This window comes from Ambystoma mexicanum, chromosome 9, assembly GCF_040938575.1.
Source record: "Ambystoma mexicanum isolate Mex_15411 chromosome 9, UKY_AmexF1_1, whole genome shotgun sequence".
Taxonomy (NCBI): Eukaryota; Metazoa; Chordata; class Amphibia; order Caudata; family Ambystomatidae; genus Ambystoma; species Ambystoma mexicanum.
In genome coordinates, this window is record NC_090931.1 from 1,272,626,056 (window position 1) to 1,272,653,603 (window position 27,548).

At 52.0% G+C, this 27,548-nt stretch overlaps 1 protein-coding gene across 2 annotated transcripts in view; it reads right to left on the reverse strand.

Annotated features, from left to right (window-relative positions):
* MARCO (macrophage receptor with collagenous structure) overlaps positions 1 to 27,548 on the reverse strand; it is a 231,178-nt gene that overhangs the window by 79,022 nt on the left and 124,608 nt on the right. For both annotated transcript variants that reach the window (XM_069616601.1, XM_069616600.1), the window contains one exon: positions 27,119 to 27,163. In XM_069616601.1, coding sequence (XP_069472702.1) covers positions 27,119 to 27,163 — 45 coding nt within the window. The remainder of the gene's footprint in view (positions 1 to 27,118; positions 27,164 to 27,548) is intronic.

The window sequence follows — 27,548 nt, forward strand, 5'->3', positions numbered from 1 at the left end:
AGATGGGTGGAAAAGGTGATGCAAATGAGTGCATCTAAAATGTTGACATTCTTTTGTCCTGATGTGAATGCATCTTTTTTGGTGCAAGTAATGAGGTGCACTAGTGCTAGAGAATCTCATCGCTTGCACACAAAAATGATTTAAGAATCTGCCCATTGCTCTCTTTCAATGATGAGCAGATGAGATTCCAAATTGAAATAATGGTTTAACAAATCAGGACCCAATCTGACAGTGGAAGAGTTTGAATGAATAATATTACCTCGTCATGTATGTATCACTTGTACCCAAATCGCTCGATATAGAAAATGTTATATACAATTATTATTACCCACTCGAAGTTGGTCGACATTTTATGGATCTCAAAAGAAAGTACTGCTGAGTGGACATTGACGGGATTCAAACCTGAGACCTGCAGATCACATAACAACTGCAGCAGTGAGTGCTAAACCGACTGTGCTATCATACCGGCTTGCTTTGCTTTGAAGACTACTAGCCAATTTACTCCTTATTTCTAAATCATACATTGAATGAACATGTTGATTGCTCCAATTCTTACTGTCTCGAGTGGGCAATTAAGGGGATGTTGGAAGTATTGCTGGGTCACATGAAGGGAATATAGACTGTACAAATGCATGGAAATAAGCGTGGAAGTGCGGGTGAACAACAGGATACTTGATGTGGCCCCTGTTTATCGCCAGATGTTTTGGAAGTTCCTCTCCAAACAGCTACTAGCTTTTTCTCTACTGCTACTTTTTAGTTTGTGCTATTAGGTGTCACATGCGACACCTATAAGCCTAAACTATTGCATTAGAGTCCAGCTAGGGAGAAATGGCATATGAGTAGGGACACACGGGTTGTAGGTGTTGTTTGGGTATGTTGGGATGTACTTCCAGCGTTGCAGCAAGGCATGTTGAGAAAAACCCATTAGCGTGAACTATCGCATGAACAGATTGAGGTTTGCACAGAAGAAGGAGCACGTATTTGTTCTTGGTTAGGTTTCACAAATATTAGATACTCACATATAGCAACACAGAAGAGCAACAGTTGTATTACTGTTGCAGTTGCCAAGGTTACAGATAGGGCAGTATTATAGGCCCTGCGTTTAGTTCAATGGGCGGAGGGAGAAAGTGACCAGTTATCAGAAACTGGTCAACACAATGGTAATTCACAATGCAGGAAAACCAAATAATGGCTCGGCACACTACATACCATTTTCCCTCATGAATGGAGATGTACAATTATATGCAGAAGTCCTTGCAAAAAGGCACACAAAATGAATCTTGTCAAATAAGAGCAGGTTGGCTTTTCAACAGATGATCCCTGGCTACTATAGATGTAGTCCAGTATTTGGATCGAGCCTGGATAGACAGGGAAAGTGTGCAGGAAAGAAGTAAGCAGAGGTTGATTGCATGAAGGCAAATGATCACATTTGAGGATGCCATTTTTAAACATTTAGATCCTGTATAATATTTGGCCCAAACAGCATCTAGGTAGGATTATTTCCATATTATAAGAGAGTTCTTTTAGGATGAATAAAATATTGTTTTATTGTACAAAGCATAGAATATGACTGAGCTCGAGATAATAATGTAGCTATGCACTTTAATATATACATGTTTATTTAGTAGAAAATAAGATATTGGAGGGTTGGTTGTTATTGTATAAAATAGAAGGAAGTTCATTGGATCAAAAAATAGAAAAGAACTTGCACTTCAGTAGGGCTGAGCTTTTGGAAATCTCTCAAGTAATAGGTAGTGCACATTAATAATTAAACATGATGAATTAAGTGTACATGCTTAGAATGTTGTTTATGCATGTGCTTTTATATCTGACTCAGTATTTTATATTTGAAATAATTTTGTGTTTAATTGTGTGTTTCATGTGTTGTTATTTTCTTGACTTTTTACTGCTGATGCCGAAATAAATGTTACTACTATATCATACATTTATTGGCAAAGATGAGAAAACGGGGGAATGGCAGGTCCTCTAATGAGAATGTGTACTGTTTGTAGCAGTCAGAAAATAACTCCTGCTGGATACAATAGTGTCTGTCTATGTCCCTAGTAAACATTGTGTTCACAGAAATATTTCCAGAGCGCCTGATATCAAATGTGTTAACCAACAAGTGTTTCATACTGTCATGAAGGCAGTGCAGAATACCACTGGAGACGTTGATATGATTCGAGGTTAGTATCTTTATCAACGCCTTACATGCATTGGAGGTCAGGAAAGGATAGCCTGTACTGAGGGTACAACCTTAAACAAACATAAGAAATCCATCTTAGAGTTAGCCCCCAACACTAAAAAAGATTTACTAATAAACCCCCCGCCCCTTGGCATCAATGAGGCATAAGATGTTTTTAGTCAGGTTGTCATTGTTACTAGCAATTGTCATAATATTATTTTCCTATCACAGATTATATCCACATTAAATTGCCATCCTGGGTCTCCAGGATGCCTAATTACTCTTCCTCCAGTAATAGGGTTCCCTTTTGAGGTCTCCCTTTCTTCACTCCTGGTTCATCTGCCGGGGAGGGCAGAGGAGGGGGAAAAACTGTAAGCCCAGGTTTACGAACCAGTCATGTGTTAAAGCTTCACAAGGCAATCATTGTCTTTGTTACACATCGTCTGTATCCGGGATCTGGGAAACGGGACTGGCTCTCTCCCCGGTTTCAGTCACATTCTCTTGTACAATGTTGCCCTAGTGATTGTAGAAGGGTATTTTTGGCTGTCCACTGGATAATGCTACCAGGATGCCTGAGGCACTCTTGTTTCACCTCTATTATTTTCTTGAGCTGGTTCCATAGAGCCTCACAGAGTTAAGGCAGGCCCAAAGGGTGTCTATGTTCCTGATTATGTTGTGGTTCACCTCCCTGCCTCAGTGTTGTGAACCTATAACATCTAAGCCCTATCTCACTCCCCCTCCTCTACAGGAAAATGCTCACACATGCCTATGAGTCTGACACTAGACCTTGCCTCTAGATCTCAAACGTACTCCTGTCTTACATCATTAACATTCCTCCACATGCTTGTTCCTCTTATCACTTCTCCACGACAATATTTAGGCTTCTTTTATTCACTCTCCCTACATCTCCAAGGGACTTTCCACTGTCCTTATCCTCACCTTCTATTCCTCCCCTCTTCTCCAACTGCTTCTCCTTCCTCCTTCCAACTTCTCTACCTTCCACCCTTCTGATGGTGTTCTACATTTCCCTTCACCTCCACTAAGCATCCTGATTCCTTCCCTCCTTTTGGCTTATTAGCATTGTTACCGTCTCTTGTTGGCTCCCCTTCTCCTAAAACACCAGCTCCTCCTGCACCTCCAACCTCTCTTGCACCTTCAACTCCTCCTGCAACCCCAGCTCCTCTTTCGCCTCCAACTATTCCTCCAATGTTTCTGCACCTCCACTCAATGCTTATCTCCTCCAAGCTCCAAATCTACTCCTTTCTATGCATGGGCCTTTATAGGGGTTCCTTCTTTCCACCTTGGCAGTGGTGAGGATTTTCGGTTGTGTGATAAACATCACTACTGAGGGATTGGTTGGGTCGCCTGGGCATTCCCTGCCCAGGTGCACCTGCTCTGACAGTACTGGCTTCTCTTTCAATGTGGTCCAAGCATCTAAAAGATTGGTCTGCCATCTTCGATATCACTGAATCGTACATGCATGATTGGATCACATGCCAAGCTCTGCGAGTGGAGATGGCACAACCTGTGTCAACGTTATTGTCCTCTTCTTAGCAAGTTTCTCAATAATGAAGTCTACCTTGGTAAGCTTTATTGGGATATTAAAAAGAGCCAAATATTGCTGCCCCAGATTTGCTGGGCCCACAGCTTTTAATATAATATCATGATTCTGAATTTCTAATGGGACAGCAGTGGTGGCATAAACCATGTGATGGTTCCATGCCCAAAGCTCCCAGCTGGGTGGAGAAGACCAGGGGATCCTCTCCATATCACACACGAGCACCACATCATGTTGGAGAAGGTTGGGGGTGGTCTCCTGTTTTGCCCACACACTCATGCCGTAAAGGTAGGCAGGGGACACCATCAAAATAAATAAAACACTTCCTTATGTCTGAAAGAAAAAATAATGTGTGTATTGTTTGTGAAACACAATTCCAAAATGATTTTATTTTATTTCAATTGTATTTATGTATTAATAACATGCCGGTAGCCCACAGGCATCGGGGTGCACATTAACACAGAGGACATGACAGATAAGAACAGCATATGCCCTGACCTGAAAGAAGAGGAGGGGAGGAAGGAGACTCTACTTGAATAAGAATGTTTTAGAGACTGCCGTAAAGCAGTAGGGTTTTGCTCTTGTCTAATGCTCAGTGGAAAGAGGTGCCAAGAATTTGCCACAAAAGTAGAAAAGGAACTGTCCAGTCCATTCTTACATTTAAAACCTCCACATTTCACCAGGGCTATGTCAGAGGAGTGGAGGGATCTGGCTGGGGCATAGCTAGATATAAGAGATTTGAGGTAGACAGGAGCCTGGCTGCATATGCACCTGTGAACTAGCATAGCCATCTTAAAATTAAAATGCATGCATTCACGAACTGGGAGCCAATGCAAATTCCTCCTATGTTCAGAAATGTGCTCTTTCCTCGATATTCCTTTAATAATGCATACTGCGTCATTCTGGATAATCTGAAAGTTTTGAAGGCATGACTTATTGGCACTCTTAATTCAAAAGGAATCCCGGTAGTTAGTGGTCCACTACAGACGTGGAGCTCAACAAACTACTCTGTCTATACCCGGGAGGGAGAAACGAGCACCACAAAAGGTAATTATAACCCATCGTCTGGTTCTCCCACTTCCCCTACTGGGGTTGTCTACTGGGGTTGTAGACAGATGCACCTTAGCTATTACTCAGCACCTTATCTGTCCCCTTTCTTTTTATGTTTACAGGTTGTACGTGTACACCATACTGTTGTACCCATATAACAGTTGATGATTTTAAATTGGATTTTCGTAATCTTGATAAACTCTCATGAACAATGTTCTCTGAGTAATCCTCCCAAGAACAGAAACCTGTCGAGACAATGTCCTGGATATGCACAGGATTAGAAAAACCTATGTTATCAAATACTAACCAGAAACTGAAGTACATTATCATTTGTTTGTTGAATGTACTGTATATTTATGTATCACCTGACCATTTGATGGAAATTGATGAAATCCTGTTTTTTAGTTGTTGTTCTTAACAATAATTGTAGGAAACAGTGGTTGTTATTTGTTGAGTGATTTAGAATCCTTTTATGTGTATTATATTAAAGATTTATACGTTTTTTTATTTGTAGAGTTCAGTGTACAACCTGTTTTTTGAGCTCTGTCTCTTATATATATTCACATATTCTCATGACTTATTGGCTCCAATCAGCAGGGCATTACAATAATCAAGGCGGGACAGAACATTAAGCCTCGCTATTGTGGCACAGTTTCCCGCAGAGAGAAAGGGTCTGATATTACATAAAAGCCTGAGATGGTAGGCACATGTCTTGGCCATTTCTATTACTTGAGTTTCAGCGCTTAGAGTGGGTTCTAAAAAAACACCAAGTGTTTTGACCTTGTTGAGGACAGGGATCTGATTGTTCAGAATTTTTAAATTTTGATAATCCAGATGAAATTTAGATCTTCCTTGATTGGAAATGAAAATCAAAAGCTCTGTTTTGTTCCCCTTCAAACAGAGCCAGTTGTTTATCATTCATTGTTTAACCAGGTGATATATATCCTCAACATTAGATCTGTAAGATTCGTAGTTACCACTAAGCTTTACGACAAGTTGCATGTCGTCAGCGTAGTTGGTAAAGAAAATCCCCTTTTCCTCTAGTAAAGTACAAAGAGGTTTGATGGAGATATTAAAGAGGGTCGGGACATGCATGCCCCCTTGGGGACACCACAGCTGATGGGTTCCTGTGGGGACGAGGAGTCACCCCAGTGAATACTGGATTGACAATGGGACAGAAAGGATTCAACCCAGGACATTGTCAGGGTAATTCATAGAATTTCGCAGAAAAGTGTCGCAAGCGGCTGGCGCAGAGTGTCCGCGTGCGATTGACTGCGCCAGGCACGTGCGCTAAAACCGATTTCCGCGCACAGCGTATTCATGGATTTCATGCTCCCAAACCAGCCGTGGCGCAGAGTATCGCAGCGACCCTGCAGCAGCGCCAGTAACGCCCCCAAGAACGCCCTCGCGCAAGGAAAAGCCAGCAAAATCGCTAAATCATCGCAAAGGGCTGCGCTAACCCTGGACCAGTTTACAGGGCAGCCAAACAAGGAACGCAAAGCGGGTAACGTGCATATCAGGGGTACACGTGAAGTCATACACGCGATTAGCCAGGGTACGTGTATTACAGGGGTACGCGGGAAGTTTAACACGCGATTGGCCAGGGTACGTGTATTACAGGGGTACGCGGGAAGTTTAACACGCGATTAGCCAGGGTAAGTGTATTACAGGGGTACACGTGAAGTCATACACGCGATTAGCCAGGGTACGTGTATTACAGGGGTACGCGGGAAGTTTAACATGCGATTGGCCAGGGTACGTGTATTACAGGGGTACGCGGGAAGTTTAACACGCGATTAGCCAGTGTAAGTGTATTACAGGGGTACACGTGAAGTCATACACGCGATTAGCCAGGGTACGTGTATTACAGGGGTACGCGGGAAGTTTAACACGCGATTGGCCAGGGTACGTGTATTACAGGGGTACGCGGGAAGTTTAACACGCGATTAGCCAGGGTAAGTGTATTACAGGGGTACACGTGAAGTCATACACGCGATTAGCCAGGGTACGTGTATTACAGGGGTACGCGGGAAGTTTAACACGCGATTAGCCAGGGTACGTGTATTACAGGGGTACGCGGGAAGTTTAACACGCGATTGGCCAGGGTACGTGTATTACAGAGGTACGCGGGAAGTTTAACACGCGATTGGCCAGGGTACGTGTATTACAGGGGTACGCGGGAAGTTATACACGTGATTAGCCAGGGTACGTGTATTACAGGGGTACGCGGGAAGTTTAACACGCGATTGGCCAGGGTACGTGTATTACAGGGGTACGCGGGAAGTTCAACACGCGATTAGCCAGGGTACGTGTATTACAGGGGTACGCGGGAAGTTTAACACGCGATTGGCCAGGGTACGTGTATTACAGGGGTGCGTGGGAAGTTCAACACGCGATTGGCCAGGGTAAGTGTATTACAGGGGTACACGGGAAGTTCAACACGCGATTAGCCAGGGTACGTGTATTACAGGGGTACGCGGGAAGTTTAACACGCGATTGGCCAGGGTACGTGTATTACAGGGGTGCGTGGGAAGTTCAACACGCGATTGGCCAGGGTACGTGTATTACAGGGGTACGCGGGAAGTTTAACACGCGATTAGCCAGGGTAAGTGTATTACAGGGGTACGCGGGAAGTTTAACACGCGATTAGCCAGGGTAAGTGTATTACAGGGGTACGCGGGAAGTTTAACATGCGATTAGCCAGGGTACGTGTATTACAGGGGTACGCGGGAAGTTTAACACGCGATTGGCCAGGGTACGTGTATTACAGGGGTGCGTGGGAATCATCACACGCGATTAGGCTGGGTGGGTCCTCACAGGTGTTCCCTGTACACCCTCCACGGCCCCTGCAGGCAGCCTACAAAACAGGGGACTACCCTGCACACCTGCTCATGTCCCCCTGCACCCCCACCCCCCCAGCAGTGCAGGGGCAGCCTCCACCAGGCCCCCACCCATGTCTCCCACCACCCCCACCCCCCGCCACCAGGGGCACTCTCCACCAAGCCCCCACCCATGTCTCCCACCACCCCCACCAGTGCAGGGGCACCCTCCACCAGGCCCCCACCCATGTCTCCCAACACCCCCACCCACCAGCACTGTGGGGCACGTGGCCAGCAGGCAGTCAGGCAGCAGCAGATGGCAGGTGGGAGCGTGCTCAGGGCTCTGGGGGGCAGTAATTTCGCCTCCTGGCCAGGAGCGTGGTCTCTCGTGTGTGAACGCGTGGACAGCCTGATAGGTAGTGAAATCCCACACGTCAGCAAAGGCCCTTAGCGCGTAAACCCGTCAACAGCATATGCGCGCCTATAGTCACCTGCACGTGCAGGAAATTGTTGCGTGACACGTCCCAGTGTCAAAGCGTGTGATTGGTGAAAATGGATGTACACGTAGAAGTGACAAAGCGTGTGATTGGTGAAAATGGATCTACACGCAGAAGTGACAAAGCATGTGAATGGTGAAAATGGATCTACACGCAGAAGTGACAAAGCGTGTGATTGGTGAAAATGGATCTACACGCAGGAGTGACAAAGCGTGTGATTGGTGAACGTACACGCCGCGTAAGTGACGCTGTAAGTGTGGGCCTGTATATAAGGTACATGTAGAACACCATTTCCTTGTACGTGCTTTTCGTGGAGAGCGAGTGGGTGAAATCTGTACTTCTTGTCGTTTCACACGCGATTTACTTCACGGCGTTTCCAGTTCGTATTCCCTGTTACCTCTGACAGCTTTTTCTCTTTTTTCTCTTTTACTGGTTTACCTGGGCCTGTTCCCTCAAACAGTGTCCCCTTCTACTGTTGTCCTGTCTTCTCAGACAGCGTACACATCTTCTTTTGGCGGGGGTTTAGCCAGCCAAACGCGCTCATTCTTCACGCTCTTTTACCTGGCAGACGGTGAGTCACGCACGTATCCAACTTCTGTGCTTGCCCCGTGTGTAGCCTACCCCTTCAGAGGTCATTCTAGGCTGCGTGTGACACGCATACATTCATTCTTGTGTTACTGGGTGCCACAGCGTAGTGCAGGTTTTTCTTTCTGCACACGTGGTCTAGGAGGGGTTGCGTGCACGTCATCTCCCTTTTTTGGGCCTCCTGTGCGTTGCGTGACCCGTCATCTTTCCCCAGGGGTTACAATCAGCCGTGCTAGAGCACTAGGGTACAATTACCATCTGGTACCCAACCCCTTTGACCCCCAATTGCCCAGGACAATTGTCTACAGCCACTCCCATACGCACATTAATATCAGTGCCATGGCTGGGAGGCGAGGATTCCGTAAGGGTGGCAAAGGTGGAAGAGCCACAAGTGGTGGCCGTGGTGGATCCGGTAGGGGACGTGGTCGTAACTTGCAGGGTGAGCCTGTCCCCCCATGTGTGGAGGACCAGTCAAGGGCACCCATCATCCCCCCCCCTCCCGTTGAGGCTGAAGTGGCTGACACCATCCATGCTCAGCCCTTGTTGGACCACCCCATTGTGGCACCAGACCTGGCTGACTCCATGGCTGACTTCCAGGTCAGCAGGGCTACGACACGTGCGCTGGTGCACGTTGATGCCATCATGCCACGTGGATCTGGGGCAGCAAGGTCATCTGCTGCACCAAGGAGGCAGGGCGGAGTGGCTGCAGGGGCAGCTGCGGCTCCATCCACCCCAGCCCTCACACACCCAGCCAGGACAGTGTCGGTCCTAGTCCATGCTGCTGACATTCCCCCTGACACCATCACACTAGAGCCAATGCCTGCACCAACTCCCATGCTGAGTGTGCAATCCCACACTCCTGATACAGAGTCCACCAGGGCTCCTGCCCCTAGTGTCCAGAGCGGCGCAGGACACTCAGGATCACCACCACCTTCCAAGCGGAAGAGGAAGAGTGCTCGTCCGGCACAGGCTGATGCCCCAGACACGGCTACACAGTCCGGCCCGTCCAGGAAGCCCAGCTTCACGGATGACTAACTGAATTCACTTGTCGAGTATGTGTCCGGACATGACAACGAGATGGTCATTGTTGCAGGATCCAAGACCACACCTGCACAACGCCAGGCACACTGGCAGACCGTTGCGGACATCGTAAGTGCCCTTGGAATCGTGAGGCGCACAGCCAATGATTGCTATAAGCGCTGGAATGACCTAAAGTGCAGGGCAAAGAGTAAGCTGGCCTCAAGTCATGCCGCAACTCTAGTGACTGGAGGTGGGTCTCCAGTAGTAGACATGGAACTCACTCCACATGAGTCAGTCGCTGGGACCTACGTCACGGAGGAACAGATCCAAGGCGTGGGAGATCTGGCTGATTACGAGGCATTGTCCGGTGAGTGCACATGCATGTGTGTGTCATACATGTGCATGGTGTGTGTGTGAGGGCTTCTATTTGGGTGCCAGGTGAGAGTGTGTGCGCCTCAGTCGTATGGGTCAGCCATGTGCTTCATGCAATACTTCCTGGGCAGCTGCATTTGGCCATAGCAGTATCCCTTCTGCCAACAGTAGACATCTAGCACAACTGCACGCCAGTTGCCCTTGAAGTGTCACCTTGACACAACAGATTTGCTTATTTTTCACTGTTCATTCAGTCAGTTTGTTTGCATTCCACCACTTTCACTAGGCATGTCGCTGTCCACTAGTCACATGTCTGACATGGGTATGGTAAAGGGGAGTGACTTTGTTACCTGGATATCATTTGTACACACATGTCCCTGTGCAATTTGACCATGACAGACTGGCAGCTCCAGGTGAAAAATCTGACCTGTTAGAATCAGAAAAGCTATTACATGCGGGAACTGGACTGAATGAATAGGTGCTGCCCTCCTCTCCATCTTCACTCAATAGCAATGGTACATGCCATCTGTGTGATGGCATGTGTGTTTCACCTGCCAATCACAGGCCAATGTGTGATGCCACTGCCAGGCAGCATGCAGAAAATTTGTTCATCTTCCATCTTGGTGTCATCAGTGTGTGCCGTTTGCCTGCACTTCATACGCAGTGAGGGTGCATGCATGGGAGGGTTTTAGTCATGTGGGACATGTCAATCAAGTACTGGTTCTCTTGCTTCTCAGCCCTCAATGTGTGCCATGGTGCTAATGCCTGTTTCCATTACTTTGTTTTCATGTCTTTGCAGGGGAAGACGCACCTGATACTGCTGGGGTTGTGGAGATGGTGCAGACCCAGGAGGTGTCCCAGGGCCGACCAACCACCAGTGAGGGACGTGGTGTGGTGGTGGGGGAGAACCCACAAGTGCTGCAGGTCGTGCTCTCAAGGGGTGTCTCTGGCTGCACCTCCCCCGAGCTGTACTCAGGTGTTGATTCGGATGAGACCTACGTGCCGTCGCTGGTGAGTGTTCCAGGGAGGGATTCTGTTCTGTCTCACCCACCTGCACCAGGGTCAGTACCCTCCATGGGGATGTCAGTGTTGGCAGCTACGCCTTCGGTGGTTACGGATGCAGGGTCACACTCCGCGACATCTGATCCTGTTCCTGGGCCAGCAGATCAGAGGGGGAATGCAGTCCTGCAGCCTCAGGCAGTGCCGGCACAGCAAGGCGCAGTTCGCCTTGCCCCAGACAGGTGTGGTGCCCGCCGACGTGGTGGCCGTACGCCACCTGGCAATACCGCATGGGAGCAATCCATTTACGGTATGGCTACCCAACAGGCTGCATCATCCGAGATGATGGCTCAGGCCATGGATAGGGTGGCCACTTCCATTGTCCCCCCAGAAAGGCTGATGGAGCGACTAGAGCAGGCAACTGACTCCATCTGCCAGTCACACAGGGAGGACATGTTGGGGTCCAACAGGGACAGGCGGGCGGCACTGGCGACTCTGCAGGAGGCCATCTCCATTGAGTCCCAGGGCCACAGGGAAGCCCTGAGGCAGGAGCTCCTACACCTCAGGACGACTCTTGTTGAGCTTGAGGCTTCAACACACCAAAGGACAGAACAGCAGCTGGAGCGTCTCACCCGTACGCTCTCAGCTGAGATGCAGGCAACGAGGGCGGAGGTCCGGGCATCCCGTGAGTTGTTGCATGGGGACCTCCGCACACTCATCCTCCAGAACCAGACCTACCACACCCGCATGCTTGCAGCCATGGAGGAGCAGACTAGGGCCTTGCGTGGGCTGCCTCCCATAGTGCAACCACCTCCGGATGCAGCTGCACAGGGTGATAATAGCGACAGCAGTGACACTCCCACAATAGGGTAGCCGTGTGGGCCATGAGCCCATGGAGGTGTTTTATTTTCCCAGGATCCACGCAGGTGGGTTCTGGTGTGCATCCTGTCCTCGGACCTCCTGGGTGGCCTCCCCAACCCCCCCGGGCCCATCAATGGCCATTTTTGATTGTTTCTTATTTTTATTTTTATTTTGATTTCTTTTATTCCCAATTTTTTTGGGAGGATCTGTTGGCTCCGATCTGTTGGCTCCGATCTGTTGGCTCCGATTTGTTGGCTCCGATCTGTTGGCTCCGATCTGTTGGCTCCGATCTGTTGGCTCCGATCTGTTGGCTCCGATCTGTTGGCTCCGATCTGTTGGCTCCGATCTGTTGGCTTCCGTGGTTCCTGTGGCCATACGCTGCATTGTGGCTGGGCACATGCAGGCTTGTAATGTATTTGGTTCAGATGCTTGGGTTTGAGTCACACACACCCCTCCTGCTTCCCGTTTCCATGGGCTTGCAAAGGGTGTGCCCAAGTGACAGTGAATTACACAGTGACGTTGGACTCCCATGAGCTGTGTGGCCAGTCTGTAGTCAATACTGTGTATACATTCATAGTGCATATTGCTGTTGTGTTGTACACTGCATGTTGCATTGATGTGTAACTCTTCTTCTGTGTCTACCTCCCAATTTGCAGGTCCCTTCCTCAAGTCCACACAAGGACCTCTAGTCTGGCGATGGGGACCATGTTGGCAGCAGTGCACCTACAACTCTACATGGCGCCAACACTGCACAGTTGGTAGTGGTGGGAGTGCAGGCATTTCCAGGTGGTGAGACTACTAATATGTAACATTTTTGATGTCATGTTAATGGTACTACGTGCTCAAGTATGTTGTTGGTCCGGCATTGCTGTGAGCATTTCAGGTGTTGCAGGTTTCTAATAGTGCCACTGTACATAGTGAGAGTGATGTCATGTTGTGGGGATTACTTTGTTTACCTGCAATTAGCATGACATGGCATGGTGTGTCGTGTGGCAGTGCTGGGGTTGGGTTGGCTGACATGGCACTGTCCTCTTGTTGCATTTTGCAAGTGGGTATTCATTTTAGCTGCTTCAATGTGTAACTTCACAAAACTGCATTGGTGGTGTCTGTGTGGGTAGGGATGCACACATTGTGACACTTCCAGGTGAACAATCTCAGACTGACATGGAATTCCCGGTTCATTCTCCACACATTCAGGATCAGTGTCAGGTTGAGTCATCATTGATTGTCAGATGGAATGTGCCAGGGCAGTGTGCACTCCACAGCCACTAGCTGTGTACGGGCTGCCTCCCCCTTGCCCTTTCCCCTCCCATGCGCAGCGGCTGTGCATGTGGTTGGGGATGTGGGGCCACCACCATGTCCACGGCCAGGCCCCGGCGTGTTGCAACGTTGTGCAGGACACATGCTGCCACTATGATCCTGCACACTACTGGGGGAGCGTATAACAGCTGCCTGCCAGAACGGTCAAGGGAGCGAAAGCGTGACTTCAGCACTCCGAATGTGCGCTCCACTATGCCCCTGGTTGTAATGTGGGCTGTGTTAAATCTTACCTGGGGTGGCGTGGTGGGGTTCCGAATTGGCGTCATCATGTGGGGGCTGAGAGGGTAGGCACTGTCCCCTGTGGAGGTGGGGATTGGTATCATTGGTGAGGTTGTGACCTTGCTCAGTATCCAACATGCATGCATGTGCAGTGGCATACATACTCACCAAGCAGCCATGTATCGCCATGCCGCCCAGCTTCTAGGTCCCGGCTTAGGGTGGACATTCGGTAAATGAAGCTGTCGTGGGTGGAGCCGGGATAGTTGGCATATACTGAGGTGATGATTCCCTTGGCATTACATGCTACCTGCACGTTGATGGAATGCCAGTGCTTGCGGTTCCTATAGATGTGCTCAGATGCCCTGGGGGGACGTAGAGCCACATGGGTGCAGTCGATGGCACCTAGCACTTTGGGGAATCGTGCCACTGCGTAAAAATCCAGGGCGGCAGCATGCCTTTCTGCAGGTGTTCTGGGCAGGTATATGTGCCTGCGGACTGATGGGCGTGCAGTCATGATGTTCAAGACCTGGTGTAGGCAGCGTGACTGGGTGGCCTGTGACACCCCACCCACTATGGCACTTGTCCGCTGAAATGATCCAGTGGCTAAGAAGTGCAGTACATTGAGGACCTTCTCCAGGGGGCTGAGTGCTTGGGAGCACAGGGTGGGTGATGTGAGGTCATCCTCCCACTCACTCACCAGGTCCAGTATGATGTGTGGTGGAAACCTGTACCTCCCATACACCTGGTCATCAGGCATCCCGAAAAGGCTGGTTCTGGGTGTGAATATTCTGGCCCTGACTATCCTCCTCCTCCTCCTTTGGTAGCCCACTGCCACTGCTGCTAGGAACGGTATGTTCATCCTGGCGTCTGAGCTTGTTATTGTTAAAGTCCGCAATTTATGCTTAGCGCGTGTTCTAGGCGAGCGTGTGACCCGCGCAGCCCTGGAATCCTGTTGCCAGTCCAATAGCGTGTGGAAATTCACACGCACCACGGGATACAGCGTGTGACCCGCGCAGCCCTGGAATCCTGTTGCCAGTCCAATAGCGTGTGGAAATTCACACGCACCACGGGATACAGCGTGTGACCCGCGCAGCCCTGGAATCCTGTTGCCAGTCCAAAAGCGTGTGGAAATTCACACGCACCACGGGATACAGCGTGTGACCCGCGCAGCCCTAGAATCCTGTTGCCAGTCCAATAGCGTGTGGAAATTCACACGCACCACGGGATACAGCGTGTGACCCGCGCAGCCCTGGAATCCTGTTGCCAGTCCAATAGCGTGTGGAAATTCACACGCACCACGGGATACAGGTTCGCTGACGTACTTGCGTGTGTAAGTGGCCGCGCACCCATTAAATACACGTACATAGGCCAATCGCGTGTACGCGCACTTTTGTCCAATTACACGCGATGACACTCTGACGTGCAGTATCTCCACGTGTGCCCCGTCATCACGTCCTGAGTGGGGAACACCCGTGCGGGTCACGTCACAGACGCGCTTACGCGCTGAGGGACTCTGGTCCAATAGAATCGCGTATGCGTGCTGACGCGCTTACGCGCTAAGGGCCTTTCCTCGGATTTCACGCTGACGTGCAGGATTTTCACGTGCCAAATCACTCCGTATCAAGCTGGCCACGCGAAAACACACGGAAGCCCACGCTCCTGCCCAGAAGGCCGAGTTACTGCCCCCCAGTGCCCCGAGCAGCCTCCCACGTGCCATCTGCTGCTGCCTGCCTGCCTGCCTGCCTGCTGCCACCGTGCCCTGCCATTTGGTGCCTGCACATCAGCCATCTGCAGGGGTCCAGTTGCTGTGTCCACCCCTGCTGGAACTGAAGACTCCCGACTGGTATTACATCGCTCCACAGCCCAGCCCCAGGACCCAGTTGCCCACCCACACCTGCCTCTGGGGTTGCCATGTCGGGCACTTCCACATCTGGCACCAGTGGCAACCCCAGGCCAGAGGGGCAGAGGGGCACCAGCTTCACTGTCACCGAAGTTGGTGTCCTGGTGGAGCATGTCCTGGGGCAGTATGATGCCCTCTTTGGATCGTCCCGCACCAGCAAGGAAGGACGGCAGAGGATCTGGGCCGACCGTGTGGTTGCCATCAACGCGGAGGGGGTGGCAACCCGCGACGTCCTGAAGATCAAGAAGCGCTGGGAGGACTTGAGGTCCAGGACCCTTGTGAAGGCCCGGCGCCTCGTGGAGGGGGGCCGGGGCCGCATGAGTACCATCCAGATGAGGGTCCTGGAACGCGTACGCCCAGCGCTCCACGCCCAGATCCTTGAGAGGGAGGCCCGTCTGGAGTTGAGCGGTAAGTGTCCATGCATTACTGTGTGAGACAGGGCATGTTGCGGTGTGCTGGTTCTATGATACTTGCCTGTATGTGTGCCATAGCCCATGTATGCATGTATGTGTGCAGGGACATCATGGTAATGCATGTGCGACCAGTGATGTGTGATGCACATGGTTGTTACATGTGTTGAAATGCCGCATGGGGAGCCCTAATCAGATTATGAACATGAGAGCATGCCAGTCTCTGTACCTGAACATGGGTGGGGGTGAGGGATGGGTGCTGATGCCAGGCACATATATGGTAGCCATGTCTGTGTGCCTGACCTGCGTGTCTGTGACTTGTGCATGCCATGGATGCATGACACATGTGTGTGACAATGCAGAGATTCAGTAAAGCAGCAAAATTACCCTTGTATCCGCTGTGTTTGGTGTGTTTGGGGCCAGATGGATGTGACTGAGGTGAAGTGTGTGCATGTGATGGGCATGAGGCATGATGCATGTGAGTTACATATCATTGAATGTTTCAAGAGTCCATTGGACATGCATGGAAATGTCCATGGCATGCACCATGCCTGTTACTGTGTGTGTTTTGCCTGGACTGGCCCATGTGTTGTGGAGGGACATGATGGAAGTGTACTTTGACAGTGGTGCTCATCTGCTATTGCTTCCTGTCTAGGGGACCATTGTACAGTGCCCTGATGCTTGTGTTCTTTGTCTCCCTCTACGCAGCGGCTAGTGAAGAAGAGGGCGGAGACGGCGCTGTGGAGCAAGGCGGCGGGGATGCCCCCACGGCTGCAGCGGAAGGGGTGGGTGAGCCCCCACAGGGGCCTGCTACGGTGGGAGACGGTGAGGAGCCATCAAGGTTGGTGGTTTGCACAGAGGAGGAGGAGGCCGCCACTGGGGCACACATGGGGCCTGGTGGGGGCATCCCTGCTGGTGCAAGTGGTACAGTCCAGGGCCAGGGGCAGGAGGCAGCACAGGTCACCGTGGAGGGGCCTGTGCATGTCGCTGTCCCTGACCCTGTGAGTGCACCACCATGCACCAGCAGGGATGCCCCGTCCCAGGCCTGTCCGCAGGTAGAGGGGATGTCCATGTCACCTGACTCCCCTCCACCTGCGGACGTGGGAACCCCTGGCCGTGCGGAGAAGGTCCTGATTGGGGTCGCGTTGCGCACGGCTGTGATTCGTGATGCCGTGCGTGCTTCCCGGGAGGAGCACGCACGTCATCACGAAGTGCACCATGCCGACGTGGCCCAATTGGGATCGGCCATGTTCGGGGGTTTCCTGCATGTGTTGGCCAATGTGGCTGCCCTCTCCTCCTCTGTGCAGGCTATCCACCAGTTGTTCTCCTTGCCGTCTTCCAGCCCAGATGCCACCAGGGCCCCCTGTGGACCTGCCCCGACCAATGCAGCCAGCTCGGTGGGGATCCCATCCCTGCCACAGTCGGGAGTCAGAGATCCAGCAGGGGTGGACACCAGAGCAACTGGACCCCAGCAGATGGAGGATGTGACGGCATCATCGGGCAGGGCACGTGCACGACGGCGTCGGTGGTTTCCATCAGCCTGGATGCCGTCGTGCTGGCACAGGCAGTTGCGTCGGAGGCAGCAGCAGGCTCAACGTGGGAGGCATCATGGCTCGGGGCCATCAACATCAGGGGTGCAGGCATCGGCCGGAGGGCAGGAGAACCCTGGAATGGGAGTGGCTTCCGTGTGGGAGAGGTTGTGCCAGCGGATAGGTGCGGAGCGGCAGCGGGCAGAGGAGGAACGGCTCACGATGGTCAGGGCGGAGGACTCCATGCGGAGGGCGCTGAGGCGGGCTGAGTGCCTCGAGGGTCTTCGCAGGGAGTTTGAGCTTGACACTGCGTTATCCCTGCGGGACCTCGGGGCCAGGGAACATGCCCGCCTCCAAGCCATTGACCAGGAGTTCGAGGATGCCCTGGCCCATGACAACAACCAGTGAGCCGTCCGAATAGCCCGCTGCCTTTGTATATAGTTGTATAGTTAGGGTTAGGTTTCCTTTGTTTTTTTGAATTTTTTTTTGGTTGCGATTGGACAATGCACCACTTTTTTGTATATAGTTCCCTTTTTAGTTAGTAGTCAGTTAGGTTTAATTTGGTAGGGCTCATGGACCCAGGATGATCTTCTTGATTGGCTTATTTTAATTTTTCATAATTTTTTCTTGGACATTCATCTTGTTTTGTTTGATTTGCTTTGTGTTTTTTCTTATTTGCTGTTCAATACATATTATTTTTTTAATCTTCAATGTGTCGTATCATCTCATTGCTTTCAGGCATGTCATGTTGGGTGTTTTGTCATTCACTTGCAGCCATTGTGTGTGACAGACATGTGTTAAATTGCATTATTTACATTGGGGGTGTAACATGTAATTGCCTTTGATATGTGGGTGGGTGTGATAGTTGGTTGGGCCTTTTGGCAGGGGAGGATGGGCATTACGGACATGATTGGGGAATGTTGGGACCCAGGTGCAGGGGGGCATGGATTGGACATGGGTGGGGGCCTGCTGGCAGGTGCCCCACAGTGCTGGGGGGTGGGGGTGGTGGGAGACATGAGTTGGACATGGGTGGGGGCCTGCTGGCAGGTGCCCCACAGTGCTGGGGGGTGGGGGTGGTGGGAGACATGAGTGGGGGCCTGGTGGAGGGTGACCCTGGTGGCTGGGGGGTGGGGGTGGTGGTAGACATGAGTGGGGGCCTGGTGGAGGGTGACCCTGCACTGCTGGGGTGTGGGGGTGGTGGGAGACATGAGTGGGGCCCTGGTGGAGGGTGACCCTGCACTGCTGGGGTGTGGGGGTGGTGGGTGACATGAGTGGGGGCCTGGTGGAGGGTGCCCCTGGTGGCTGGGGTTTGGGGGTGGTGGGAGACATGAGTTGGACATGGGTGGGGGCCTGCTGGCAGGTGCCCCACAGTGCTGGGGGGTGGGGGTGGTGGGAGACATGAGTGGGGGCCTGGTGGAGGGTGACCCTGGTGGCTGGGGGGTGGGGGTGGTGGTAGACATGAGTGGGGGCCTGGTGGAGGGTGACCCTGCACTGCTGGGGTGTGGGGGTGGTGGGAGACATGAGTGGGGCCCTGGTGGAGGGTGACCCTGCACTGCTGGGGTGTGGGGGTGGTGGGTGACATGAGTGGGGGCCTGGTGGAGGGTGCCCCTGGTGGCTGGGGTTTGGGGGTGGTGGGAGACATGAGTTGGACATGGGTGGGGGCCTGCTGGCAGGTGCCCCACAGTGCTGGGGGGTGGGGGTGGTGGGAGACATGAGTGGGGGCCTGGTGGAGGGTGACCCTGGTGGCTGGGGGGTGGGGGTGGTGGTAGACATGAGTGGGGGCCTGGTGGAGGGTGACCCTGCACTGCTGGGGTGTGGGGGTGGTGGGAGACATGAGTGGGGCCCTGGTGGAGTGTGACCCTGCACTGCTGGGGTGTGGGGGTGGTGGGTGACATGAGTGGGGGCCTGGTGGAGGGTGCCCCTGGTGGCTGGGGTTTGGGGGTGGTGGGAGACATGAGTTGGACATGGGTGGGGGCCTGCTGGCAGGTGCCCCACAGTGCTGGGGGGTGGGGGTGGTGGGAGACATGAGTGGGGCCCTAGTGGAGGGTGCCCCTGGTGGCTGGGGTTTGGGGGTGGTGGGTGACATGAGTGGGGGCCTGGTGGAGGGTGCCCCTGGTGGATGGGGTTTGGGGGTGGTGGGAGACATGAGTTGGACATGGGTGGGGGCCTGCTGGCAGGTGCCCCACAGTGCTGGGGGGTGGGGGTGGTGGGAGACATGAGTGGGGCCCTGGTGGAGGGTGCCCCTGGTGGCTGGGGTTTGGGGGTGGTGGGTGACATGAGTGGGGGCCTGGTGGAGGGTGCCCCTGGTGGCTGGGGTTTGGGGGTGGTGGGAGACATGAGTTGGACATGGGTGGGGGCCTGCTGGCAGGTGCCCCACGGTGCTGGGGGGTGGGTGTGGTGGGAGACATGAGTGGGGCCCTGGTGGAGGGTGACCCTGCACTGCTGGGGTGTGGGGGTGGTGGGTGACATGAGTGGGGGCCTGGTGGAGGGTGCCCCTGGTGGCTGGGGTTTGGGGGTGGTGGAAGACATGAGTTGGACATGGGTGGGGGCCTGCTGGCAGGTGCCCCACAGTGCTGGGGGGTGGGGGTGGTGGGAGACATGAGTGGGGCCCTGGTGGAGGGTGCCCCTGGTGGCTGGGGGGTGGGGGTGGTGGGAGACATGAGTTGGACATGGGTGGGGGCCTGCTGGCAGGTGCCCCACAGTGCTGGGGGGTGGGGGTGGTGGGAGACATGAGTGGGGCACTGGTGGAGGGTGACCCTGCACTGCTGGGGTGTGGGGGTGGTGGGAGACATTAGTGGGGCCCTGGTGGAGGGTGCCCCTGGTGGCTGGGGTTTGGGGGTGGTGGAAGACATGAGTTGGACATGGGTGGGGGCCTGCTGGCAGGTGCCCTACAGTGCTGGGGGGTGGGGGTGGTGGGAGACATGAGTGGGGCCCTGGTGGAGGGTGACCCTGGTGGCTGGGGGGTGGGGGTGGTGGGAGACATGAGTTGGACATGGGTGGGGGCCTACTGGCAGGTGCCCCACAGTGCTGGGGGGTGGGGGTGGTGGGAGACATGAGTGGGGCCCTGGTGGAGGGTGCCCCACAGTGCTGGGGGGTGGGGGTGGTGGGAGACATGAGTTGGACATGGGTGGGGGCCTGCTGGCAGGTGCCCCTGGTGGCTGGGGGGTGGGGGTGGTGGGAGACATGAGTTGGACATGGGTGGGGGCCTGCTGGCAGGTGCCCCACAGTGTTGGGGGTTGGGGGTGGTGGGAGACATGAGTGGGGGCCTGGTGGAGGGTGACCCTGGTGGCTGGGGGGTGGTGGTAGACATGAGTGGGGGCCTGGTGGAGGGTGACCCTGCACTGCTGGGGTGTGGGGGTGGTGGGAGACATGAGTGGGGCCCTGGTGGAGGGTGACCCTGCACTGCTGGGGTGTGGGGGTGGTGGGTGACATGAGTGGGGGCCTGGTGGAGGGTGCCCCTGGTGGCTGGGGTTTGGGGGTGGTGGGAGACATGAGTTGGACATGGGTGGGGGCCTGCTGGCAGGTGCCCCACAGTGCTGGGGGGTGGGGGTGGTGGGAGACATGAGTGGGGCCCTGGTGGAGGGTGACCCTGGTGGCTGGGGTTTGGGGGTGGTGGGAGACATGAGTTGGACATGGGTGGGGGCCTGCTGGCAGGTGCCCCACAGTGCTGGGGGGTGGGGGTGGTGGGAGACATGAGTGGGGCCCTGGTGGAGGGTGACCCTGGTGGCTGGGGGGTGGGGGTGGTGGGAGACATGAGTTGGACATGGGTGGGGGCCTACTGGCAGGTGCCCCACAGTGCTGGGGGGTGGGGGTGGTGGGAGACATGAGTGGGGCCCTGGTGGAGGGTGCCCCACAGTGCTGGGGGGTGGGGGTGGTGGGAGACATGAGTTGGACATGGGTGGGGGCCTGCTGGCAGGTGCCCCACAGTGCTGGGGGGTGGGGGTGGTGGGAGACATGAGTTGGACATGGGTGGGGGCCTGCTGGCAGGTGCCCCACAGTGCTGGGGGGTGGGGTGGTGGGAGACATGAGTGGGGCCCTGGTGGAGGGTGACCCTGGTGGCTGGGGTTTGGGGGTGGTGGGAGACATGAGTTGGACATGGGTGGGGGCCTGCTGGCAGGTGCCCCACAGTGCTGGGGGGTGGGGGTGCAAGGGGACATGTGTTGGTGTTCATTAGTTCAAGGAGACATGTGCCTTTGCTGGGGGGCATGCCCATGTTGGGTGGGCTGCCTGCGGGACATGACCAGGGATGCAGGGTAGTCCCCTGTGGTGTGGGCTGCCTGCAGGGGCCGTGGAGGGTGTACAGGGTACACCTGGGAGGAGCCACACTGTCAAATCACATGTTGAACTTCCCGCGCACCCCTGAAATACACGCGCCCAGGCTATTCGCGTGTGGAACTTCCCGCAAACCCCTGAAATACACGCGCCCAGGCTATTCGCGTGTGGAACTTCCCGCGAACCCCTGAAATACACGCGCCCAGGCTATTCGCGTGTGGAACTTCCCGCGCACCCCTGAAATACACGCGCCCAGGCTATTCGCGTGTGGAACTTCCCGCGCACCCCTGTAATACACGCGCCCAGGCTATTCGCGTGTGGAACTTCCCGCGAACCCCTGAAATACACGCGCCCAGGCTATTCGCGTGTGGAACTTCCCACGCACCCCTCAAATTCACGCGCCCAGGCTATTCGCGTGTGGAACTTCCCGCGCACCCCTGAAATACACGCGCCCAGGCTATTCGCGTGTGGAACTTCCCGCGCACCCCTGAAATACACGCACCCAGGCTATTCGCGTGTGGAACTTCCCGCGAACCCCTGTAATACACGCGCCCAGGCTATTCGCGTGTGGAACTTCCCGCGCACCCCTGAAATACACGCGCCCAGGCTATTCGCGTGTGGAACTTCCCGCGAACCCCTGTGATACACGCGCCCAGGCTATTCGCGTGTGGAACTTCCCGCGAACCCCTGTAATACACGTAGCCCGCTCCCCCAGGCCCGATCGCGTGAGGAACTTCCCGCGCACCCCTCAAATTCACGCGCCCAGGCTATTCGCGTGTGAAACTTCACGCGAACCCCTGAAATATACGCGCCCAGGCTATTCGCGTGTGGAACTTCCCGCGCACCCCTGTAATACACGCGCCCAGGCTATTCGCGTGTGGAACTTCCCGCGAACCCCTGAAATACACGCGCCCAGGCTATTCGCGTGTGGAACTTCACGCGAACCCCTGTAATACACGTAGCCCGCTCCCCCAGGCCCGATCGCGTGAGGAACTTCACGCGAACCCCTGTAATACACGTAGCCCGCTCCCCCAGGCCCGATCGCGTGAGGAACTTCACGCGAACCCCTGTTATACACGTAGCCCGCTCCCCCAGGCCCGATCGCGTGAGGAACTTCACGCGAACCCCTGTAATACACGTAGCCCGCTCCCCCAGGCCCGATCGCGTGAGGAACTTCACGCGAACCCCTGTAATACACGTAGCCCGCTCCCCCAGGCCCGATCGCGTGAATAACTTCACGCGAACCCCTGTGATGCACGTACCCTGCAAATCGCGTGTGACACTTCCCGCGCACCCCGGTATACATGCACACGTATTTTTTGTCAGCGGGTGTCCGTGTTTGTGGGTACCCCTTTGCACGTCATTTTTCCTGGAGGGCCACAGTATGGGACATTCATCATGGCAGTATATAGGTGCTATTTGTTGGCGCACCTTTTGGCGCACATTTCTTACAGCCGCAGAGACGCTACCGCCTCCTTTCTTGTGGCGGTCGTGTTTGTGCCTGTGCGCTGGTTTGAGCGTGCGCTTTTTTCCCCTATTCTATTCCATGAATACGTGTTGTAGGCGAGCGTGTGGGCGTTCCGCGCACTTGTGCCCTGTACTTCCCCCGTGACGCCCACGTTTTGGCAAGTTGTTCCCCATTCCGAGTGTTACGCCCGTGTTCCGCCTACTTTTATTGCGTGCGCCGCGCTATGTGCGAATTTCGCTGTGGCCTGTGCGATTTTCGCTGTGACCTGGCGCACGCTGTTAGATGGCCTGTGCGCCAACGTGCGCCAACGTGCGCCGCGCACTTTTTTTTCGCACATCCGCTGGTTTTTCTCGCGCACGGCCTTCCATGAATCGACGTGCGCTGCTTTTCGTGCGATTTTCGCACGTTCACTGCGATTTTCGCTATTCCACTGCGATTCGCACGTTTTTGCCCACTTGCGCCGCGCTAATTATTCCATGAATCGGCCTCTTTATCATCACTGCAGTTGCCCAGACCTCTCAGGGTGTTGATCAAGCGATTGTGATCTACGTGATCAAGCTTTGCTGAAAAGTCAAGTAAGTTGAGGTGGCCAGTCTTCCCTTTGTCGAGAATACTATCCAGAACCTACAGAAGAAAGTTGGAGTCAGTAATATGTTGTAAATTAGAAGCCAATCTTGGGTATAGGCCTGTTTTTTTTATTTATTTTTTATCACGGGGTGACTGAAACAGATTTGATATCCACAGGTACATGATTATCTGGAAATGATGCATTAACTTAGCGGGTCAGGAATGGGGCAAAGACCTTTTTTGTTCCAAAATTAGTTTTGGAGGAAGAATGTTTCCCGGGCAAGAGGCTGGGTGCAAAGCCTCAAGAGTTCTTTCCATGTCAGTAGGAGAAACAGAGGAGAAGCTACATTTAGGAAGGTTCTATATTATGGAATGGTTATTAGCCACTCCTGTATTGGCAGGGTCCATAGCTAGGTCACTTTTGATCGTATTGTATGCTTTTGTTTTGCCACTTTAGAAGCAAAGGCTGTTTGTACATTGATACAGTCCTTGGGTGATGATAAGAAAGAAAGTGGTTGAGAGCTGGAAAATGCCATGGTTTTTAAAATCCTGAACAACTTCCTAGACTTATTAGGAGCTTCCTTGATTTGTTTATCCAAGAAGATTTTTTTTGTGGAGATGATGGTATTTTTATATAGTGTTCATATGTTTTCCAAGCGGTTTTGTTAGATACTGAAGGATTGTTCAGCCATATTGATTCTAGTTTCCTTTTGGACTTTTTTAAGCTTTCCAGTTACGGCAAGAACCAGTTTTCGTGGCCTACATTTACCCTTACTGACTTATTTTTGAAGGGGGCATTTCTATCGAGTAGTCTGGTAAATGAGCTGTTATACTTCTCCACATCACATGTACTGGACATAATGTCTGTTAGATACCTTCCAAGTAAGCAGGCTTTAGCTTTTTAAAGATACAGCCAATGATTTTTTTTAGGTTCATTAATGGTTTTGGGAAGAGGTTCTAGGAATCGCACTTGAAACTCAATCATATAATGGTCCAGCCAGATACAAGGATGAAGTGGGGCCCATATGCAATGTTAGATTCTGTGCAACCACCCAGTCCAGAATGTTATTCTTGGCTGTGATAGATTCATTATTACAGATTTGGAAATCCATTGCTTTGAGAGAGCATTTCAGATCTATGGGCTCTTTAGTCTGTCTTACTGCCGTGCCAACAATTTAAGTCGCCCAAGAAAAGCATAGAGCAGTTTGGACCGATAGAGTTACTCAGAATCTGGGAGATCTTTTCATTGAAGCCGGCATGTCCCCAGGGGGGCGATAAATGAGAACTAAATTAGTGTAGCAGTGGTCCGATAGGGTCATTCTTAAGTGCAGAATTTCACAGTCTTGGCAGTTACTGGAGGCGGGAAAGAGGTTAAAATTGCCTTTTGCAGTGATAGCCACTCCACCTCCTTGACCTAATGCGCTGTGTTTACAATATATGGAATAGCCCTCCGTGATACAGGTTTCGGAGAGGCATAGCATATCCATGTATCTTTCAAGAATCAGGTCATAAATGGCAGTCACATGTCTGTTGAGTGACCTAGTATTTAGCAGAGTTATTTGTATGGCATTCGTCGGGTTAGTTAGTATGTCATTTTTCACCCGTCTTTTCAGAAGAGAAGGGGCCCTGGCCGGGGGCTGTGGGGGGGGGGTTACTGGAGAACTTTGCCCCACAGAGGCTTGTCTGATTGAAAACAGTCAGTTAATTTGGTAGCCACATCAGCCTGGATCTCTTGACCCAGACTAATTAACAGGTGGACTGCCACAGTTGATGAGCCTGGAGTAGTTTCTAGTGCATCCGGAAACAACAGGGTGATGGGGGCTTGCTCAGAGTCCAAGTAAGGCTGTGAGGATTCCAGTGCTGACACCGGGGTAAGAGATGACAAATTGCTGCCAGCTATTGGGTCAGGGGGTTTGAAGGTTTTGTTTTGCAAAACCTTATTTACAATGGCAAAGCGATTAGCCTTTTGCGATAAGAGAAGTAAGTGAAGGTCGTCAATGTAGCCCATGATACACAGGACGAATCAGGTACACAAACGCGCTCCTGCTGTAAAGACAGGTTGCTCATCTAATGAAACAAGGTGAACTGTTGCAGTTGTTAGAATGGTTTTGTGTTCTTTTACATTTAGACCCTGTGATAATAAGGGTTTGCAATTGTTTCTTGACACGCGCATGTTAAATGCACAATTGTATATTTGTCTCATGTCTGTGAACAAAGATATCTTATATATCTTATAAGGCCTGCCTAACATATTCTATATTCTCAAAGCAATGCAAGGAAAACACAATGGTTAAAGTGGGCTCTTGCCGTATTGGGTTATTGAAAATGTAAGCATAGCAAATAATAGACAGGTAATTATTCACATCATTCTATAATTAGCATGTAGTTCCTCTGGTTCCAAAGCCTGCTTATGAATCTAGGAATTGATGACTTTAACAGAAACAGAAAAGAAAATGGTATGCAGGCTTAACGTGCATTAAACCGTGGATATTAACTAGGGCTAATCGGGAAACATGCAGTTGCAATCGTGGGCTGGCAGAACAGAAGACAGTTGATAAGGCTAACTGTATTTTATGGGACCCTCATTGGTTTCCTCCAATGTCTTTAATGATGCCCAAGTTTTGTATAACCCAAATATATAGAATTATATATGGGTACCTGTCAGCTAAAGCAACATATTCCACAGAGAGATTTCGAGTGATATCTGATAGAGAATGAGAGCAAAGCTCGATTTACATATGATGTCACTCTGAACCCTGCGGTGAAATTCACCCTGTATTTGAAAGCTGCCTATCTATTAATATATTTTGTGTGTGGCCTGGTGGGCCCCTTTTCCAACCCTGCAATGCCCATTATGGGGGTGCTAAGTCGAGGCATAAGGCTAAATACCAAGGGCCCCAGTACGGGTTTGCTGGTGCAGAAAGAAATTGTGGTAAATTTACATCAATTCCATTAACTTCACTTTACCATCCATTTCCAGCACTGCCACATTTTGAGTTTGGGGGTAGAGTGCAGGAAATACCTCTATCACTTGCTGGAGGTTTTTCTTATACTTACCTGCAAAAAATGGAGGATGCACCACTGGCGGATTTACCACCAGACTTAAATTTCACTCCTCGTAACCAGGAGGATTTACTGTGATTATGGGTGACAGAATGGTAAATGAGTCTGGCTGTATTTTCACAGGAAATACCGTCATGCTAATGAGGCCCAGGTCCCTCAATCCACAGCACTCTAAACAGGAAAAATACCTAGCAGAGAAAATGTTGTGACATCATAGACCCCTCTGATGTGACATCATAGCAGAAAGATAATTTGAAAATGGAAATAGCTGCTACACAACAATTGCTCATATCCAGCCATTTCCAGAGCATCTGTACCATAATCAAAACTAGTCTATTCAGAGAGAAATTGCACTTTTCTTAACGCAGTTTCTATTCTGTAAATATAAAGAATGATGTCAAAATATAAAGGATAAAATCCTTACCTGCAATGCCCTGTTCTCCATTCATTCCTGGTGGCCCAATCTGCCCTAAAAGGAGAATTTGATGAATCAGAGGTTATTGGTACATAGTATAACATCCACCTTTGTCATCTGAATGTGTGTAACAATTGCTTTGGTTTGCATGCCCAATTCCATGCTGTACATCTATAAATTCTAAAAGAGAAAAGTCATGTCCACACCAATTTTGTATCTTAGGGCATTCAAACACATGTACCGTCCATTAAAGATAAAGTTACTCTCTTGGCATATCAGGTTCCTGCTGTGCTTTAATATAAGTGAAGTGTGGTCAAGTGGTGGTGACGGCAGTGCTTTGGGATCGGTGCATTTGGCAGAAGCTCGTTTTGCCTGGAGGCAGTGCTCGGCGTTCTAATACGGATACCGCTGACTGGGTTTAAAGAGTCTCACGCAGCAT